Source organism: Microcebus murinus, chromosome 4 (genome assembly GCF_040939455.1).
Source record: "Microcebus murinus isolate Inina chromosome 4, M.murinus_Inina_mat1.0, whole genome shotgun sequence".
NCBI classification, from domain to species: Eukaryota; Metazoa; Chordata; class Mammalia; order Primates; family Cheirogaleidae; genus Microcebus; species Microcebus murinus.
Window position 1 is genome coordinate 55,013,111 of NC_134107.1, and position 20,712 is coordinate 55,033,822.

The window sequence follows — 20,712 nt, forward strand, 5'->3', positions numbered from 1 at the left end:
AAAGAGTGTGGTGGAGTGGGGGAAGGAAGGGAGGCTCACTGGACCTATCAGTTGCTTCTAGGCTGGCATGGAAAATAGGATAGGAGGGTTCTTTTTGGAGATTGACTCTGATTTTTCTCACTTCTTTGGCTAATGAAGCCACCACCAACATCTATAGAATAGAGTTCTCAGATACCAACTTGTATCTATGTGGGCCTGTTCTATGATTTTCCATTTAAAATGGCCCATAAGCAACAACACATGACAGTATATTATCTGTTTACACAATAGGCAATAGGTTATAGATCAGAAGTTCTTAGGTCCTAGTGGTGTCACACTGCACTGAATCCTCTTCTAGAAACCTACTAAGGCAAACTCTCAATTATCAAATCTCAGCTCCCAGGTCAGTAAGACCTCTTTGTGAGTAGTGTGGCACCACAGTAGCCCATGCCTCACCTTCCTTCAGTTTCAGGGGTGGTAGAGGGATTCTGTAAGATCAGGTTGCCCTACCCTATGGAGATTTTGAAGGAGTCATGGAACTGCCATGTTCAGTCTGTCTTCTAGCTTTACTTTCTCCCCTTCACCTCTGGCTTCCCAGTCCTTCTGTGAGAAAGTACTTATTATTCCATAAAGTTTGGATCACTGGGTGTCCCTAGTTCCTAGAATAGTAGATGTGCTTGTGCTGAGGTTGTAGATTTGAGAGAGGAACTGTTCTCCCTCTCTTTATAATAGGATCTGACAGAAGTCAGGTTATGGTAGGAGTGTGGAATAGATCACATCAATCCTGTAATATTGTCTACTCTTTTAATTTATTTCTCATTCATCTGCAATAGGGGCATTCTTTCCAGTCCCAGAATTTTGGGGCTGATACCAGCTTTGACCCTAGATAGCCATGATTCCATTGTCCTGCTTACTGAGGTCACAGTTGTCATCCTTGTCTCCAAGGCAACTCTATACCTGTAAGATTGGGTTAGGATCCTGAAACCTCCTGAACTTATTCAATCATTCCTTTCCTTTAATGTGAGGCATGGAAAAGGTATTTTTTTGACTAAGCCTCTCTGATCAATAATGGCTGAGGGGAAGAGTTCTGGGATCATCTTCCAAAGGCTTTTTTTTTTTTCTTAAATGGAAGACAAGTAGTTCCCTGTAAGGGTTCTAGAGCATTTAGAAGAGGGCTCTTGAAATGGCTCCCTTTGTTGAGATTGGCTTGAGGCCATCTCTCAAGAAATCAATTCCATGAGGTTCTTCTCTGAGGTAATAGATAGCACTTTTATCTTTTCCCACCACGTTTATCTTTTCCCACCATTATTTCCCTTCTTCTGAGCTCACATTGCAATACTCACTGAGCTCACATTGCAATACTCACAGCTGGGAAGAGGACTAGTGTCATTCACAGAATTCATCACCATTACTAAGAACTCATTGCAGGTCAAAGCACTATGTATGGATAAATAGCTTCTCTTATCACTACATTTATGTTTGTGTCTCCCCAAATTCATATGTTGTGGTCCCAATTCCCAATGTGATGGTATTTAGAAATGGGGCTTTTGGGAGGCAATTAGGGTTAGATGAGGTCATGAGGGTAGGTCCCTAATGAATAGAATTAATGTCTTTATAATAAAGGAAAAAGAGAAATATCTCTTTCATTCTCTCTCTCTCCTCTTTTCCCCCCACTCCATGTGAAGACACAATGAGAAGGCAGCTGACTGCAAGACAGTAGGAGAGCCCACTAGGAACCTAATCAACTGGCACCTTGATCTTGGACTTCTTAGCTTCCAGAACTGTGAGAGAGAAATGTCTATTGCTTAAGCCACCTAGTCTATAATATTTTGTTATGGCAGTCCAAGTCAACTAAGATAATATTTAAATCTCCTTAAGAGCTCGTGTATCTGACTCTTCTCTATCTCCACCAGAGTGTGTCCTATTTTACATCTCATGTCCTTAGTCTGGAATATTGCAACAGCCTCATGACTGATCTTATCTTCAATATGCTCCTGTGTGTTTTATTTTTTGTCATACTTTTATTTGAGAAGTGGCTAGTAGATATAAAAGTACAAAGAATAAGAACATGTACATGTATCAACATACCCAGAGTTGAAAATTATTAAAATTTTGTCCCACTTGCTTTTAGTTCTTTTTTAATAAAAGCAATGAAATTACAGATAAAATTAAATCTCTTTTATCTCCTGTAATATCCCATTCTATCACCTAAGAGACAATGATTATGAATTTTTTTTTAAGACAAGGTCTTGCTCTGTTGTCCAGGCTGTAGTGCAGTGGTGTCCTCATAGTTCATTGCAACCTCTAACTCCTGGACTCAAGCAATCCTCCTACCTTAGCCTCCTGAGTAGCATGCGCTATCACCCTTGGCTAATACAAAACCTTTTTTTTTTGTAGAGATGGGGTCTTACTGTGTTGCCCAGACTAGTCTCAGACTCCTAGGTTCAAGTGATTCTCCCATCTTGGCCTCGCAAAGTGCTGGGATTATAGGTGTGAGCCACTATTCCTGGCCTTAATTATGAATTTAGATTATACCTTTATAATTCAGTTTAAAAAATAAATCAGTTTTTAATGCTTTTGCTAGTTTGTGCTTTTAAATATTTATATAAATTATTTATTAATGTATATAGGAAATTATGTTTTTGAGTTTTGTTTATGTATGTAAACAAATCTTTATCATTCCTTTAAATTGCTACATAGTTTTATAGCATGATTATTCCAAATGCTTATTATTGATAGACTTAAATTGTTTCTGATTATTTTGCTATGTATACTGCTATTGATATCTTTATATATTTCTCCATTTTCATGTGTGAACATTTCTGTTGAGACTATATCTGGAAGTGGAATTGCTGGCTCATAAGGTATGTACATCTTTTATGTTTAGCAGATATTGTCAAATTGCTCTTCAAAATAATTGTTTCAATTTGTATTCCCACTAGCAATTTTATGAAAAATTCTATTTTTGTTAATATCCTTGAAAACACTTTATATTGTTAGACTCTCATTGTGAATTTGATTAATAGGAAATATTATCTTGTTTTCATATGCTTATTGGTCAATTAGGATTCTCTTACGTAAATTTCCTGATCCTCTCCTTTTCCAATTTTTCTAATAAATTGTCTTTTTTCCCTTGTATTTATTAGTAGAAATTCTCTATGTATACAAGATACTAATTCTTTGTTTTATGTTGGAAATACCGCCTTTCAGTCTGTTGTCTTTTAATTTTATTTATATCATAGTAAAATTTGAATTTTAATCAAAAGCACATCTAGGACATGTACTTTTTGTATATTATTAGGTCTTTTCCTATCCTGAGGTTGTAAAGACATTATTACACATTTTCTTTTTATAGTGTATAGACATTGACAACACTTAGTACTGGGTATCATCTCCCAAATTATGATTTATTGGATAATTACTGTAAGTCAGGTACTGGGTTAAGTACATGTATCATCTCATTCAATATATTTCTATGAGGTAGACACTCTTGTTATTTCCATTTTACAGATGAAATAACTGAGGCATAGATAACTTCTAACCAGAAAACTTCTAGTGACTGAATTTGAATCCAAGTCAGTGTGAGTACAAAACAGATTTTCTTGATGGCTATTTAATTTCAAGGTTATGCTGTATTCATAAAACAAGTTTGATTTTCATCTTTTTCTCATGAATAATTTTATTTCTCCTCAGACTGAATTTCCTCTCATTTTCCTAGAACAATGTACCATTCAGGGTTGAAGGAGCAGCCACATTGCTTTGCCTAAAGACTGCAGGCAAATAAGATAGCTTTTCTCCTGACCTCTGAATTTACTTGAATATTCTTGCATCTACCCAAATAATTATCTTCTTTATCTTTTCCATTATAGCTTTTGTTCATGATACATTTAGGACCTTCTACCTCCCCTCTGTAGTTGCTGTTGTGAATTCTATGTTGCACGACCCTCCCTGCCAAAGGTCAACAACTGTGACTCCCAGCTTCTCTAAAGACACATTCAATCTTCCATAATTCCCTGGCCAGCACTCTTCTCTTCTCCCTTCCCTTGTGTACTGACAGCAATGTAAAAATACTCTGTAGAAGTTGCTACACTGTAAGTATGTCATTGTCGGGCTTGAGAATTCATTACAAATAGAAGTTTTGTCTCAGTTTTCACATGACTTAAATCTTCCTCTTCTGCAATGTGCTGCTGCCACTTTCTGTACCATCAGTGTGATGATAGCTGTAGGTTTTTGTCAATGCTCTTTATCAAGTTGCAGTAGTTCCCCTCTATTCCTATGTTGCTAGGAGTTTTAGTCATGAATGGGTGTTGGGTTTTGACAAAAATTTCGTCTTGCTTCAATTGATAATGATTTTATGATTTTCTTCTTTGGCTTATTGATCTGGTAAATTACACTGATTGATCATTGAATGTTGAACCAACCTTGCATATCTGGGAGAAATGCCATTTGGTTCTGGTGTATAATTTTTTTATACATTGTTGGATTTGATTTGTTAATATTTTCTTGAGGATTTCTTTTTCTATATGGCCTTTATCTGGTTTTCATTCAGGATAATCTTGTCCTTGTAAAATGAGCTGGATGCCAGGCACATGGCACATACCTGTAATGCTAGCTACTTGGGAGGCTGAGGTGGGAGGATTGCTTGAGTCCAGGAGTTCAAATCTAGCCTGGGCAACATAGGGAGACTTTGTCTCTCAAAAAAAAAGGAATTAGGAATTGTCCCCCTACCCAGCCTTTTATTTTCTGGAAGGGATAGTGTGAAAACTGTTGTTATTTCTTCCTTGAAAGTTTAGTAAAATTCTTCAGTGAAGCAGTCTGAGCCTGGAGATTTCTTTCAAACAAATTTTTGATTACAGATTAGATTTTTATAAATGGTTATAAGACTCTTCAGATTATCTATTTTATTTATTTTTTTAGTTTATAGTTTTGAGAAATTGATCCATTTCTTATAAATAGTCATATTTATCAGCATAGCATTGTTTATAGTATTTCCTTATTACCTGTGGTGATAATAGAATTTATACTGATATCCTCCATTTCATTCATGATATTGATGATTTGCATCCTTTTTTTTAATTAATCACTATTAATTTTAGTGATGTTTTGAAGAGCCAGATTTTTATTTAATTGATTTTTTCTATCTTTCACGTTTTCAATTTCTTTAACTTCTTCTCTTTATTATTTTATTTCTTCTGTTTTCTTTGGGTTTATTTTTCTCTTTCTTCCCTAGTTTCTTTTTTTTTAAAATTATTATTTTTTTTTATTTCAGCATATGACGGAGGTACAAACGTTTAGGTTACATATATTGCCTTTGCCTTACCCAAGTCAGGGCTTCAAGCATGTACAACTCCCAGACGGTGCACACCGCACCCATTAGGTGTGAATATACCCATCCCCTCCTCCTCCTCCCACCTGCCCGACACCGTATGAATGTTATTACTATATGTGCACATAAGTGTTGATCAGTTAATACCAATTTGCTATTGAGTACATGTGGTGCTTGCTTTTCCATTCTTGTGATACTTCACTTAGTAGAATGGGCTCTAGTCTTGAGGTAGGAACTTAGATTATTGATTTGAAACCTTCCCTTTTTTACTAATGCAGGCACATGGTGCTATAAAAGTCCTCTCCACACTCACTGCTTTAGCTACATCCCACAGATTTTTATGTTATATGTTTATTTCCATACATTTCTGTGTTTTTAAAAAATTTCTTTTATGATTTTCTCTTTGACTCATAGTTTATGTAGAAATGTGTTATTTAATTTCCAGGTGTTTAGAGATTTTCCTGTTTTCTCTGTTATTGATTTCCAGTTTAATTCCACCCTGGTCAGGAATATAATCTATGTGATGTCAATTTTTTAAATTTTGTTGAGGTTTGTTTTATGGCTCAGGATAAGGTCTGTCTTGGTAAATGTCCATGGGCGCTTGAAAAAAAAAAGTATATTCAGGTGTTCTGTGTATGTCATCTAGATCCTGTTGGTTGGTTGTATTGGTCAGTTCTATATCCTTGGTGACATTCTATCTTGTAGTTCTCTCAGTTGCTGAGATAGAACTTTAACACCAAGGGGGCTATTTAAGTCACAAATTTTAATTGTAGACTTGTCTATTTCTTTTAGTTTTTTTAGTCTTTGCTTCATTTGTTTTGATGCTCTGTTGTTTGGTCCCTACATAATTGAGATCATTATGCCTTCCTGGTGAATTGATTCTTTTATCATTATGTAATGTGTCACTTTGTCACTACTAATTTTCTTTGCTCAGAAGTCTACTTTATCTGAAATTAATATATACTTTTTTGATAAATATTTACATGATATATTTTTCCATCTTTTTATTTTCAACCCATGTCATTGAGTTTGAAGTTAATTTCTTATAAGCAGCATATGGTTGGATGATGTTTTCTTTTTATACACTTTGCCAATCTCTGCTTTTTAATTGATGTATTTAAACCATTTACAGTTAAGGTGATTATTAATCACCCTAGCAGCTTGTCTGCCATTTTATTATTTGTTTTCTCTTTGCTTATTTTGTGTCTTATTCTTCTGTTTGTGTTTTCTTCACTTTCTGTGGGTTACTCGAACATTTTCAGGATTTAATCTTGATTTATTTATAGCATTTTTGAGTGTATTACTTTGTATAATTTTCTTAGTTATTGCTTTGTGTGTTAAAATATATACACATGACCCATCACAGTCTGTTAGTATCAACATTTTACCACTTTTAGTGGAAACTTTACTTCTGTTTAGGTTCCTTTACTCTCCCTACTTTTAAATATCATTGATGAGTATCAGATAGTGCTATAATTTTTGCTTTAATCTTTGTATATGATATAAAAAACTTATGAGAAGAATTTATTCATATTTCTTCTCCTTCCATTGCTGTTTATTCTTTACTGACACTCCAAAAAATCCTTCTTTTGACAAATGCAGACACCGATGTAACTCATGCTCATCTCAACATATAGAACATTTTCATCAAAGAAACTTCCTCTGCTTCCTTCCACCCCATACATAGGCAATCACTATTTTGATTTCAATCACCATAGACTAGTTTTTATCTGTTATAGAACCTCATGACAATCATATAGTATACAGACTTTGCCTCAGAATTCTTTCACTTGACATAAGAATCTTGAGTTTAGTCTGTACTGTTGTTGCATGTTTTAGTAGTTTATTCACTTTAATTGCTGAATAATAGTCCATCTTATGAATATATAACAATTGGTTTATCCATTCTCCTGTCGATGGACATTTGAGTTTTTTACAGTTTTTGGTTACTGTGAATAAAGCTACTATAACATTAATTTTTTTTTTTTTTTTTTTGAGATAGAGTCTCACTTTGTTGCCCAGGCTAGAGTGAGTGCCGTGGCATCAGCCTAGCTCACAGCAACCTCAAACTCCTGGGCTCAAGCAATCCTTCTGCCTCAGCCTCCCAAGTTATCTGGGACTACAGGCATGCGCCACCATGCCCGGCTAACTTTTTCTATATATATTAGTTGGCCAATTAATTTCTTTCTATTTATAGTAGAGATGGGGTCTTGCTCAGGCTGGTTTTGAACTCCTGACCTCAAGCAATCTGCCTGCCTCAGCCTCCCAGAGTGCTAGGATTGCAGGCATCAGCCACCGTGCCTGGCCTATAACATTTAAGTACAAGGCTTTTTGTGGACTTATGTTGTTATATTTCTTGGATAAATACCTAAGACTGGGATTTCCGGGTTTATAACATTCTCTCCACCTCCCCATTGGATTCCTAACCATTTCTTTGCTACAAAAGTAATAAAATGAATTGAGAAAATTATTCTCCTCCCAATAATGTTGAAGTACTTTAATTAAATGCTCATATAGATAAATTTTGCTTTTTTCCCTGTTTTTTTAATGTGGTAAAATACACGTCATAAAATTTAACGTCTTAATCATTTTTAATTGTATAGTTTAGTGATATTAAATACATTCAAATTGTTGTGCAACCATTATCACCATCTCTCTCCAGAACTTTTTTCATCCTGCAAAAGTAAATTCTATACTTATTAAACAATAACTCCCCATTCCCTCTCCCCACACTCCCTGGCAACCACTATTCTACTTTCTATCTCAATGAGCTCATATGAATATGAGTAGAATCATATAATATTTATCTTTTTTTGACTGGCTTACTTCACTTAGCATAGTGTCCTCAAGGTTCATTCATACTGTAGCTTATATCAGAATTTCTTTTCTTTCTAAGGCTGAATAACATTCCATTGTGTGTGTATATATATATATATACATATATATGTGTATATATACATATATATATACACACACATATATATATATATACTGTATTTTGCTTATCCATCCATTTTTTGATAGATGTTTGTGTTGCTACCATGTTTTAGCTATTGTGAATAACGTTGCCGTGAACATGAGTGTAGAAATATCTCTTCAATGCCTGGCTTTTAGTTCTTTTGGGTATATACCCAGAAGAGTTGCTTTATCATATGGTAATATTATTTTTAATATTTTGAGGAACTGCCATACTCTTTTCCACAGTGAATATATACTTCTACACTCTTACCAACAGTGCACAGTGTTCCAATTTCTGCACATCTTGTCCAAAAATTTTTATTTTATGTTTTTTTTTAAATTTGCATTTATTTTTGTATAGTAGCCATCCTAATGGGTGTTAGGTGGTATCTCATTATGGTTTTGATTTTCATTTCCCTCATAATTAGTGATGTTTAGCATCTTTTCATGTGCTTATAAATTTTACTTTTAATATTACAAAGATTTTGATTAATCTTTCATTTATTCCATCCCTTTTTTTCCTTGAACTTACATTGTGTGATTGACCCTGCAGGCTTACTTCAAAATTATCCCTCTTAAAGTATTTATTCATAGTTTCTGAGTAATTAATCAGTGTGTCTGGCTTGAGCCCAAACACTTTGACATGTTTACCTCAGGGCTTTTGTCTTATCTCTTTAGTCTCTCTAAGTCTCTATTTTTTTCATCTGCAAAATAGATACAGTAATAGTACCTTTTCTCATTTGGTTGTCCTGAGAATTAAATGAGATAATTTATGTTAAAAACTTCACACAGTGAAAGGGATGTAGTAAGGGCTCAACAAATGTTTGCTGTTTGTATGTTATTTTATTGCTGAGATTTCTGTCGCCGCTCTTATGCTGTGTCTTCAAATATTTTATGTGCTTTTTGTTTGGATTTACTAATTATTGCTATAGTTAGTGCTCCCTATTGGCACTAGGGGAAGGGTTTCCATTTGTCCCTTGGTTCACTGATCCCATGCTCAGTGATCCCAGGGGTGACTCTGACACCTGCCTCAGAAGAAGGAAGCATATGGCTCCTCAGTCTCTAGATATAAGAGTCCTGTACGGGGCAGGAACAGCGACATCCCCTCATACCAACATGAACAGTCTCCAGCCTTTACTTTTCTTCTTTTTCTTCTTCTCTTGGAATAAGCAAAGTGTTTTTTTAAGCTCTCCCCTACCACTTTCTCAATCCTTCAGCTGATATTGTGATGTAGTAGGTGAGTTTAAGAGCACTGGTGGTGGCAGTGGGAAAGGATTGCGCGCGCGCGCACACACACACACACACACACACACACACACACACACACACACACACACATTTGGGAGTATCTGTAAAGTACAAAGGCTGAGGCTGAGAGAGAGGAAATGGATATGTGGGAGGGAGGAAAGGGGTTGGCAAGACAAAGGGTGGATTGCAGCATGACGGAGGGGTCAACAAGCGAGAGGGATTGCAGCATGACAGAACACATGGTGTGGAGCAGGGGCGCTGGAGGAGACATCGATAGGACTAGGTGGGGGACACTGGCTAGAGATAGAAATGGGATGTAGAAAGGGGCCCAGAAAAGCGCCAGAAGGGTGTGGTGAGAGAGAGAACTTCCTGATTAAAGGTTTGAGGGCAGTTTATAGAGCTGTCAGAATTAGACTGTTACCAGGAAAGAGCGTATCAGTGGGGGCTATTCATGAAAATGGCTGAAGTTTTGATCACCACTTTGTTTTTGGCAAAAGAAGCAAAGCTACTGGAGAAAGATTAATTGACTAATTCCATGGCTAATTTATTAAAATATTTTCTAAGTACCGACAATGTACAAGACTCTTTACTTAGTGCTACGAACTCCTCATTCCCAAAGTAAGGAGGACTCTTGAGGAAACTACTGGTAGACTGGGTGTGAGGTGTGTTTAAACCTAAAAAGTTCTCCTCATTCTGTTTTCTGTTCTCCGTTTTGTAGAACAGATTCGGACATTGAGAGAGGAAGAGGTTGCACCTGGGTGCTGGGCTTCTCCACATTTTTGCTACCACATCCACAAGAACATGGGAGATCATATTTACACATGATGAATCACTATATGCTTACTCAAATTTGGACAAATCTCCAAAATGTTTATAGGGAGTACAATAAATGGGGAGGTGAACATTTTTCTTGAGATGTTTATTCATTAGAAAACATGAGTCATGGTGGTTCCAGAAGCTGGGAGTGGGTGGGGGAACTGGAGAGATATTGGTGAAAAGCTACAAAATTTCAGTTAGGAGGAATAAATTCAAGAAATCTATAGTACATCATGTTGGCTACAGTTGATAATATATAGTATACATCAAGATTGCTTAGAGAGTAGATTTTAAGTGTTTTTTTTACTGTAAAAATAAGTATGTAAGGTAAAGAACCATTAATTAGCTTGATTTTAGCTATTATACAATGTATACATATATCAAAACATCATATTGTACACCATACATATATACAATTTTTATTTGTCGCTAAAAAATAATTTAAAAAACCCATGAGTCACTGTGAAGCATTTGCCACTGAATAAAGGGAACCTTAGTGCCTCTGCAGCATAGATAATACTGGCTTTAGATTATGAAAACATTTTACATGCTGGCTGTAAGTGTGTGTGAGCAAGAGTGAGGTTATTAGAGGTATAAATCTAAATTTGCTGTAATATATGAAGAGGATAAGCCATTTACAGAGTTTGGTAGCTTATACATTATTAGAAACAAATTTCTTGTGACACATTTCCTAACTAATCCTGCTATATATTGTGCAGAAAACAGAGACCACCTTATAAGCAGGAGGGGGAGTGGGGATGGAAGGGTTTGCAGCTATTTTATCAATTAGGCATGTAGCTTTAGGGTACAGAGCCTGTGCATTTTGAAGAACCTGTGTGGTCAAAAATGCTTGACATCTGAAACACATGTACAGGGAAAATAGCAAAGTGGAATTGATACTTGTATAAATTAATGTCTAAATCAGGGGTCCTCAAACTTTTTAAACAGGGGGCCAGTTCACTGTCCCTCAGACCGTTGGAGAGCCCTTGGAGAGTGCAGCGCACCTTCCACACATGCACACTGTGGGCCCGGGACAAGTCGGCTGCTAGGCAGCACAGGCAGCAGTGGCAAAAACACCCTGCGGCCTAGATAAATGTCCTCGGAGGCCCTCATGTGGCCCATAGGCCGTAGTTTGAGGATGCTTGGTCTAAATAATAACAGCTAGGCCAAAAAGCAACTAACTCAACCCTACATAGTTATCTAACAGTTATATCTGATGAGGTTTGTGAGTACATTTTAATATGTTGTTATAAAGTTAGGAGAGTCTTATGGATTAAGATTGCATACGGACATAAAAGGTCTTTATATAATCCCCTAAGGGTGGAATAGGCATTACCAAAAAATAGAGCTGGTTAGGACTCACAGGAAGAAAAGAAAACATCAGGAGGAAAAAGTGAGCACAGAATCTGGTCAGGAGCTGCAGGGAAGAAGTGAATCCATTTCTCCTTAGCCTGGATCAAATCTCTTTGATTCTCATTCCCAGCCCTCCTTGATTCGAGCTGAAACTGACTCCCATCACTTTGCTACTTCTCCAGTGCTTCTGTAAATGATGAGTGTTTTCAGAGCATCTGAAGGAAGTCTGCCAGGTAGTTCTGACCCAAGCTAAGTCCATGACTGGTGGACCTGCCTGATGTACCATCCCATAGCCCTTGGGTTAGGGTTTTGAGACACCAGTTCCATCTGAGAGACCTGGTCCCAGGCTATTTTCCTCATTGGGCATTTCTATTATCCAATTTCCTCCTCTTTCTTCCTGGGAAAGGAGTTTCCTTTGATCATTTTGGATGAAGAATAAGACTTTAATATTGCCAAATATGCATGAAGGTATTTGCCTCTTGGAAAAAAATACAATAGAATCATGGCCAGATAGCTTTATTTTTAATAATAAAAAACAAGAATAATAACCTACTTTTCTGAGTACTTTACATGGATTAACTCTTTTAATCCTCATAATTCTCCCCTTAAATTTATTGTTATCCACATCTTACAAAGGAAAAAAGTGAGTCATGCAGAAGTAAAATGACTTGCCCAAGATAATCTACTCAGCCAGGGAAGCACTGGGAAATGAACTCAGGAAATCTGGCTCCAGAGCTTAATGTCCTCACCTACTGCACTGTGTTCTTTCCCACCCAGCATGGCTCCTTGCCCCTCCTCTATTGTTCTCTCTCTTTTTTCTCACTGACTTAGATATTCTCTTAGAGCTCTGAGAGGTATTTTCTGTGAGACTTTGGATGTGCCTCTTTGTGCTTGTGAGTTTCCTTTCTTCTTACTCCTGACTCTTTCCTAAATGATCCTAGAACCCTCCAAAGGTGTTTGACAGAGAAGCAGCAGGGCCTTGATAGAGCCCTCAGAAGCCAATGAATGAAATAAAAGTCCTCCTTCTCACAGAGAGTAACCTCCTTTCCAGAACCTCAGTAACAGCCATGTAAGCCTCACTGCCCCTCTCCCACCCTGCCTTTGCTATCTCACTATTAAAGTGATAAAACATCATCAGAGTTGCAGGCAGAGAGCAGTTGTTTTTATGAGGACTTATGCCAGATGTCTTATTGTTTTCTTCAGGAGGGATATGTTAATAACTGGAGAGGGGTGGGAGAAATGGTGAGAAAATAAATGTCTGATAAATTTCCTTCTAAGGAAAAAGGAATGTGTTTTCTGGTGGAGCTTTTGTTTCTATCAATTTGAGGCCAATGCTTTGAAATAGAGGCAGAGCAATGTTACCAGTGGCCCTTCTTCTCTGTGCTTATTCTAGTGTCTCCTCTACGAAGAAGTTAAATATCTAAAATATACTGTCTTGGAGGATGTCAAATTATTAGGCTGCCTGGGAACTTTACTTGTCTGATTCTAGGCTTGTTCCCTTCCTTGTACCCTCTTGGAGTCCCATTGCTACTGCCCCCCCTCACCCACAGCCCGCCGTGCTCTGAGCAAGTGCATTTGCACAGAGGCAGGGGGATGGACTCCTGAGTTAAATATTTCATTCCTCTGCATGCCTTCTACCCTGGGACACTCTGAATACCATTATCGCAAGATCCATCTAGTGTTTATTTGCTAACTTTATACTTCCAAGTCTCTACTTACTATCTCCATGGTCCGTTTTCTTTTCTTTTTTTTTTTTTGAGACAGGGTCTCACTTTGTTGCCCAGGCTAGAGTGAGTGCCATGGCATCAGCCTAGCTCACAGCAACCTCAAACTCCTGGGCTCAAGCGATCCTCCTGCCTCAGCCTCCCAAGTAGCTGGGACTACAGGCATGCACCACCATGCCTGGCTAATTTTTTGTATATATATTTTTAGTTGGTCAATTAATTTCTTTCTATTTTTAGTAGAGACGGGGTCTCGCTCAGGCTGGTTTCGAACTCCTGACCTCGAGCAATCCGCCCGCCTCGGCCTCCCAGAGTGCTAGGATTACAGACGTGAGCCATCGCGCCTGGACTGGTCCGTTTTCTTAATGTTCCCTTCTAGATTCTTAATCACTCATTCTTTCCCTAGTCCAAATAGCTAGCTGACATATCAGAACTTCAGGAGGAAACAAATATTACCTGAGTGCTGTGAAAGCGAAGACAAGAAGGGCTCTATAGTTAAACTGTTAAAAAAAATTTCAGAGTATTATGGGGGTACAAATGTTTTGGCTACATGAATTGCTTTTGTACAGTTTGAGTTAAAGTTTTAAGTGTGCCCATTACCCAGATAGTGTGTACTGTACCTGTTAGGTGTGAATTTACCCGCCCCCTCTTCCTCGCTCACACCTTCTTGGTTTCTGTTGAGTTTTATTCCCATACATGCCCATGAGTGTTGAATGATTAGTTCCAATTTAATAGAGGGTATATATGGTGCTTGTTTTTCATTCTTGTGCTATTTCACTTAGAAGAATGATCTTTAGTTCCATCCAGGTTGTTACAAAAGGTATTAGTTCACCATTTTTTTATGGCTGAGTAGTATTCCATGGTATACATACACAACATTTTATTAATCCACTCGTATAGTGATGGGCACTTGGGTTGATTCACATTTTTGCAATTGTGAATTGTGTTGCAATAAACATTCAAGTGCATGTGTCTTTTTGATAAAATGACTTTTTTTTCTTTTAGGTAAGTCCCCAGTAGTGGGATTGTTGGATCAAAAGGTAGGTCTACTTTTAGTTCTTTGAGGTATTTCTATACTACTTTCCATAGAGGTTGTATTAGTTTGTAGTACCACCAGCAAAGTATAAGTGTTTCTTTCTCTCTACATCCACATCAGCATCTATTATTTTGAGATTTTTTGATAAAAGCCATTCTCACTGGATATGAAGGTGATATTGGCTTTGTAGAATGAGTTGGGGAGGATTCCTTCCTTCTTGATGTTATGGAATAATTTCTGCAATATTTAACCTTCTTAGCAGCAGGAAAACCTGATTCTTTCTGAGGGTTTGGGAACAGTGGTGTGGGAAGGAGAACTGTATTCATGGAGCCAGTTGGGGATGGCCGATGTATAGATTCCTATTACTCAGAATAGTTTCCCTGGGGGGTTCCATGGATAAAGAGGTCTAGACACAATGAAGAGCCACCTGATTGTGGGAGGAGCATGAGAATTGATCCGGAGCAGGTGATGAAAATTTCCCTTGCATACTGCCTTTAGGGGAAGATGTGAATCTGGGTCAGAGTGGAAAAATAGATCCTTTATGCTTTTTCTGTATTTCTACTTGGTACTTTATTTCTAAGCACAGGAAGCCACAATTGCAAGTATCCTGTGAAATGTTCAAGGTAATGGCCAAATAACCAAATATGATTAAATATAATCAAATTAAAATGTAGTCTGTGTAATAGATTTTTTTTTTTTTTTTTGGAGACAGAGTCTCACTCTGTTGCCCAGGCTAGAGTGAGTGCCGTGGCGTCAGCCTAGCTCACAGCAACCTCAAACTCCTGGGCTCAAGCAATCCTTCTGCCTCAGCCTCCCGAGTAGCTGGGACTACAGGCATGCGCCACTATGTCCGGCTGATTTTTTCTATATATATTAGTTGGCCAATTAGTTTCTTTCTATTTATAGTAGAGACGGGGTCTCGCTCTTGCTCAGGCTGGTTTTGAACTCCTGACCTCGAGCAATCCTCCCGCCTCGGCCTCCCAGAGTGCTAGGATTACAGGCGTGAGCCACCGCGCCCGGCCTGTCTAATAGATCTTAAAGAAGAAAAGATATATTGTTATGAACACAGGCTATCACAAAGTCATGTGACTTACGTCATGTATTTTAAGGTTAAACTTTGGATAAACAGAAGTGGAAGGGGAGGGAAATTTAGGTAAGCACAGGAAGAACAAAATCATGAGGTAAGGACAAGTACAACATAGGTAGGGGGCAAATGCTGCTTGTGTGGAAATATAGAATAAGATTAGAAAGTAGGGTGGAGCCAAGCTCTGGGGGCAGGGTAATTGGAGGCAAGTGCAGCCTCTATTGGTTCTTGAAGCATTATTGTCATAGATACTCTATATGCAAATAAAGCATTCAGGGCAAGAAGCCATTCCTATACCCAAGTGAGCATCCTCTGTGGGCACTTTCCCCTGTAGAGTCCAGCAACTTAGAAATCCATGATATTTTTTGTGATCTCTGCACATACTCAGAGGTGCTTTCTGTTCCTATCACTTTCAGCCGACTCATCAGCTTCTAAGTCATTGCAGAGAGAAACATAAAGTGTGTCATGTCCCACACCAACTTTACCGTCTTCCACCCTGCAGTGTTTGTCCTGCTTGGCATCCCTGGGTTGGAGACTTACCACATTTGGCTGTCAATACCCCTTTGCCTCATGTATATCACTGCAGTCCTGGGGAACAGCATCCTGACAGTGGTCATCATCACCGAACGTAACCTCCATGAGCCCATGTATTTCTTCCTCTCCATGCTGGCTATCACGGACATTCTGCTGTCTACCACTACTGTGCCTAAGGCCCTAGGTATCTTTTGGCTCCATGCCCATGATATTGCCTTTGATGCCTGTGTTACCCAAGTCTTCTTTGTCCATGTGATGTTTGTGGGGGAGTCAGCCATCCTGTTAGCCATGGCCTTTGACCGTTTTGTGGCCATTTGTATCCCCCTAAGATATACGACAGTGCTAACAAGGCCTGTTGTGGGAAGGATTGCTCTGGCCATTGTCACTCGAAGCTTCTGCATCATTTTCCCAGTGATCTTCTTGCTGAAGCGGCTGCCCTTCTGCCGAACCAACATCATTCCCCATTCCTACTGTGAGCACATTGGAGTAGCTCGCCTAGCCTGTGCTGACATCACTGTTAACATCTGGTATGGCTTCTCAGTACCTATTGTCATGGTCATCTTGGATGTGATCCTCATCGCTGTGTCTTACTCACTGATCCTCCGAGCAGTGTTTCATTTACCCTCCCTGGATGCTCGGCATAAGGCCCTCAGCACTTGTGGCTCCCACCTCTGTGTCATCCTCATGTTTTATGTTCCGTCCTTCTTTACCTTATTGACACATCGTTTTGGACATAACATTCCTCGACATGTCCATATCCTGCTGGCCAATCTTTACGTGGTGGTGCCACCAATGCTCAACTCCATTGTCTATGGCGTGAAGACTAAGCAGATCCGGGAGGGTGTAGCCCACTGGTTCTCTGACATCAAGAATTGGTGCTCTGCCTCTCCTCTGGGCTGATGAATCCCCATGAGTCTCCATGCCCAGCTTCAGCAAAGAAGATGTTAAATACAGAAGTTTCCTGAACTGAGAGGGCTTTTCTTTCTCCTCTTCTTCCTCTTTCGATTTTATCCTCCTCCCTCCATTTTTATCTTCTAGCTCTTCCTCTTTACTTTCTTCTACTGTTTCCTTGTTTTCTCTACCCTCTTTACACATTCCTTCCAACAACCCAGAAATGATAACTAAGTGTACATGCATCTGATATGAGCCTTTGGTATACTCAGTAGACTAGATGTATTCCAGAAGCACAGGGAGCTTGAATTGAGGTTATAAACAAATTAATAAAAAGTAATTTTATATTTAACATTTGAAGGGATTGCATTTTTTAAAAATCTCAAAATGTGCATTGATTCTTTGTACAGAACCAAGTAACTGTCCACCCACTTCTACAATAGGAGGCATTTTGAAAAACAGCTATACAAGCCCTTCACCCATCTGGAAAACTCCTCCTTCTTCAAATTTCAGTTCAAGAGCTTCCTTTCCTGAGAAGCCTTTTCTAATTTCTCCAGGCAAGCCAAGGGTCCTGTCTTCATATATCTAGTGCATCTTGTACAAATCCCCAAATGTGCACAATGAATTGTAATTTAATGAGTTGTTCATTTATTTATATCACAATTCATTGTAAACACCTTGAAATCAGAAGAATATCATTAATATTTATACCCTCAGTGCATTACAAAATGCCTGGCATATAATAAATGTTTGAAAAATGAATGGGAGCACAATTACCTTCCTGAAGTCAGAACATGCATCTCTATGATACACTGAAATAACCAGCTAAGTTAGTCTATAAAACCAATGATCAGTAAACCAGCTTCTCATGAAGGCAGTTTGGCATCATGGAGACAGATCAGCTGCTGATCTGCAGTACTTACCTATCAGGACTTTGCTGTAACTCAGAGACCAGGGAATAGACAAAGTAGGAGAAAGCAGGGTACTCTTGATTCTCTCTTCTACCTGGCTTTTGAACAGCCCCAGTATTAGGAATTATAGCACATTGCTCATGACCAATTTAGCAGAATTTGAGTCGTCTCTTGGGGTTCACAGTCTTAACATTATTTTATGTTTTTCTAGAAAAGGTCATGTATACTCATTTCCTCAACCATCACCTACGCTAATGAGTTCTACATCTCTCTCTCTACCTAGAACTCTCTTTTGAGTTTTAGACACATAAATCTACCCTATTAACTGGTTATCTCCTCTAGGGTATAGAACTCCCGTTCAAGTCAACTTTTCCTCTTGTGTTCCTTTTCTTGGGAACTAGATTATGATGATCCTGTCAACTTCACTGAGCTGGAAACCCTGGAGTCTTTCTCAATTTCTTCCTCTTAGACCTACTCCTCAATAAGTTATTGGTTGGTACTCATAGTGATTATATCATTAAATAGGTATGTGGATGGTATTTGCAGTCATATCAGGATACAAGTCCTGTTCACATGGTTTTATAGCTGTGTGTACTTGTGAAATTCATTTAACATTTTTAAACCTCAATTTTTCCATCTATAAAATGGATACTTTATAGGATACCATCATAGAGTTGTTGAGAAGATTTATGAAGTAAATTGTATGTAGCATTTAACATAATCCTTAGTTCACAGTATCTGAGAAATATTTTATTAATACCAAGTTATTTATTTATTTATTGTTTTGTTAAGACAGAGTCTCACTCTGTTGCCTGGGATAGAATGCTGTGCGTCAGCCTAGCTCACAGCAACCTCAGACTCCTGGGCTCAAGGAATCCTCCTGCCTCAGCCTCCCAAGTAGCTGGGACTGCAGGCATGTGCCACCATGTCTGGCTAATTTTTTCTATATATTTTTGGTTGGCCAATTAATTTGTTTCTATTTTTAGTAGAGACAAGGTCTCGCTCTTGCTCAGGCTGGTTTTGAACTCCTGACCTTGCACGATCCGCCCACCTCAGCCTCCCAGAGTGCTAGGATTACAGGCTTGAGCCACCGGGCCTAGTCAATACCAAGTTATTGATATTGCTAGTCTTCATCTTAACACTGCCTTTACCAATTACTTATGACCTTTCCATCTTTTACCTCAGATACTGCATCAGTTTTCTAACTGATTTCAATGTTTTCAATCTTTTCCACTTTGACCTAAATTATAAAGTGACTCTAAGTTAAGCATTCTAAAAGACAGAGCTGATCAAGCAACTTTCTGTCAAATACTTTGGAGGATTTTTACATTACTTATAGAGTTTTTTTCTCACATTTCTGTGACCATGAATATCTGTAGTCATATTCATATGATTATTTTTGATGGCATACCAGTCTATACCTCTAAAATAACCTAGTGTTCTGTTAGCTACAGTTGGAAACCACAGGACTACAGAGTAAATTCCAAGCTAAGCATTAATTTAATAATCTAGTCTTAACTTTTCCATCACTATCTCAAAACACAGCACTACATAATAATACATTAATATATAAGATAGTACTATTAATGATAATAATAGTTACAATAAAACAGCTAATGTTTATTAAGAGATTCCTCTATGCCAGAAACCATGTTAAGTGCTCTGCTACATTATCTCATTTAATCCTCATACAAGCTCATTAGATAGTGCTGTTGTTATCTCTGTTTAGTATACAGGGCTACCCAAGGGTCAGAGAAGATAAATGATTAAAGTCATAGATCTGGCAAATGGTAGAGAACTGATGTCAATTCCTCTTTGAAGTCTTCACCAATCCCCTCAAGTAAGAGGTAATGATCTTATCCTCTGGGTCTGTATAGCAATGACAATTATTGTCTCAACTGAATATTAATTACTCTGTTTATGAAATCACCAGAACTTGAGTTCTGTGAGGGCAGAGAATATATTTTACTTATAATTATAGTTCTAATATCTAGTATATGCATTGGGTAACCACATGCATATTTATGGATTGAAATGGTGACGTGGTTGACCTCTGGACCTTTCATTGTTAAATATTACTTAATTTTATGATTGAAAATCACTTAAGCACACACACACACACACAGAAACACCACACTTAACTCCTTCTGATCTGCTATTTCTTTTATCTCTTCACATGTTTCTATAATATATATATTGAGGCCTCGTGTAGCTATATAGGCTGTGTTTTAATAGTCTTCATATTAACTACTATCAACTCTACTCCATTCTGTGTTCATATGTTAGTCAGAGACATAGAGTCATTAGCAGATGCAGTTTGTACAGAGTACTGCAGGGAGGACAGTTAGATTAGCTACCCTCTCTGGTTCCTGACCTCTGGAGACTGGTTCTGCTAGGATCTGCTTCTGTCTAATTAAACCAGACATTACCTAAAGACTTAGTGGGGTAGAAGCTGTCTCCTCACCCAAGGGATTCCTGAGGATAAGGTACAAATACTGTCCCATTTCATGCTAGAGTCTGCATCTGGCAACTTCTTTCCCATGTTGGGGAAGAACTTTCTCTTCAACTGGGGTAAGTTTCTTGGCAGGTAATAGATGATCGGTTCCTGAGATTTTTTTTATGTTTTCCTGGCATAAACAGAATAAACTGTTGATTCAGACAAGATCTTCTCAAGTCCTCTGGATAGTGTAGCATAAATACACATGATCTAATGTGTACATCTTGACATTTTGAACTGCTGCAGACATTTCTGCTATGTAGGGCTGGGACTAGGGTTTTTTTTTTCCGAATATTAAAGTAATTTATAAATATTGAAATGTTAGAAAGTAGGTATATTAAAACTCACAACACTAGAG

The 20,712-nt window shown here is 38.0% G+C and overlaps 1 protein-coding gene across 1 annotated transcript; it reads left to right on the forward strand.

The window, feature by feature from the left end:
* The first annotated feature begins 2,680 nt into the window (after positions 1 to 2,680).
* On the forward strand, positions 2,681 to 20,696 carry OR52B2 (olfactory receptor family 52 subfamily B member 2). Its single transcript, XM_076002229.1, has 3 exons — positions 2,681 to 2,843; positions 3,490 to 3,560; positions 14,407 to 20,696. Exon 3 carries the CDS (start codon positions 15,987 to 15,989, stop codon positions 16,953 to 16,955), a length of 969 nt encoding a protein of 322 aa, XP_075858344.1. The 5' UTR covers positions 2,681 to 2,843; positions 3,490 to 3,560; positions 14,407 to 15,986; the 3' UTR covers positions 16,956 to 20,696.
* Positions 20,697 to 20,712: the final 16 nt, after the last annotated feature.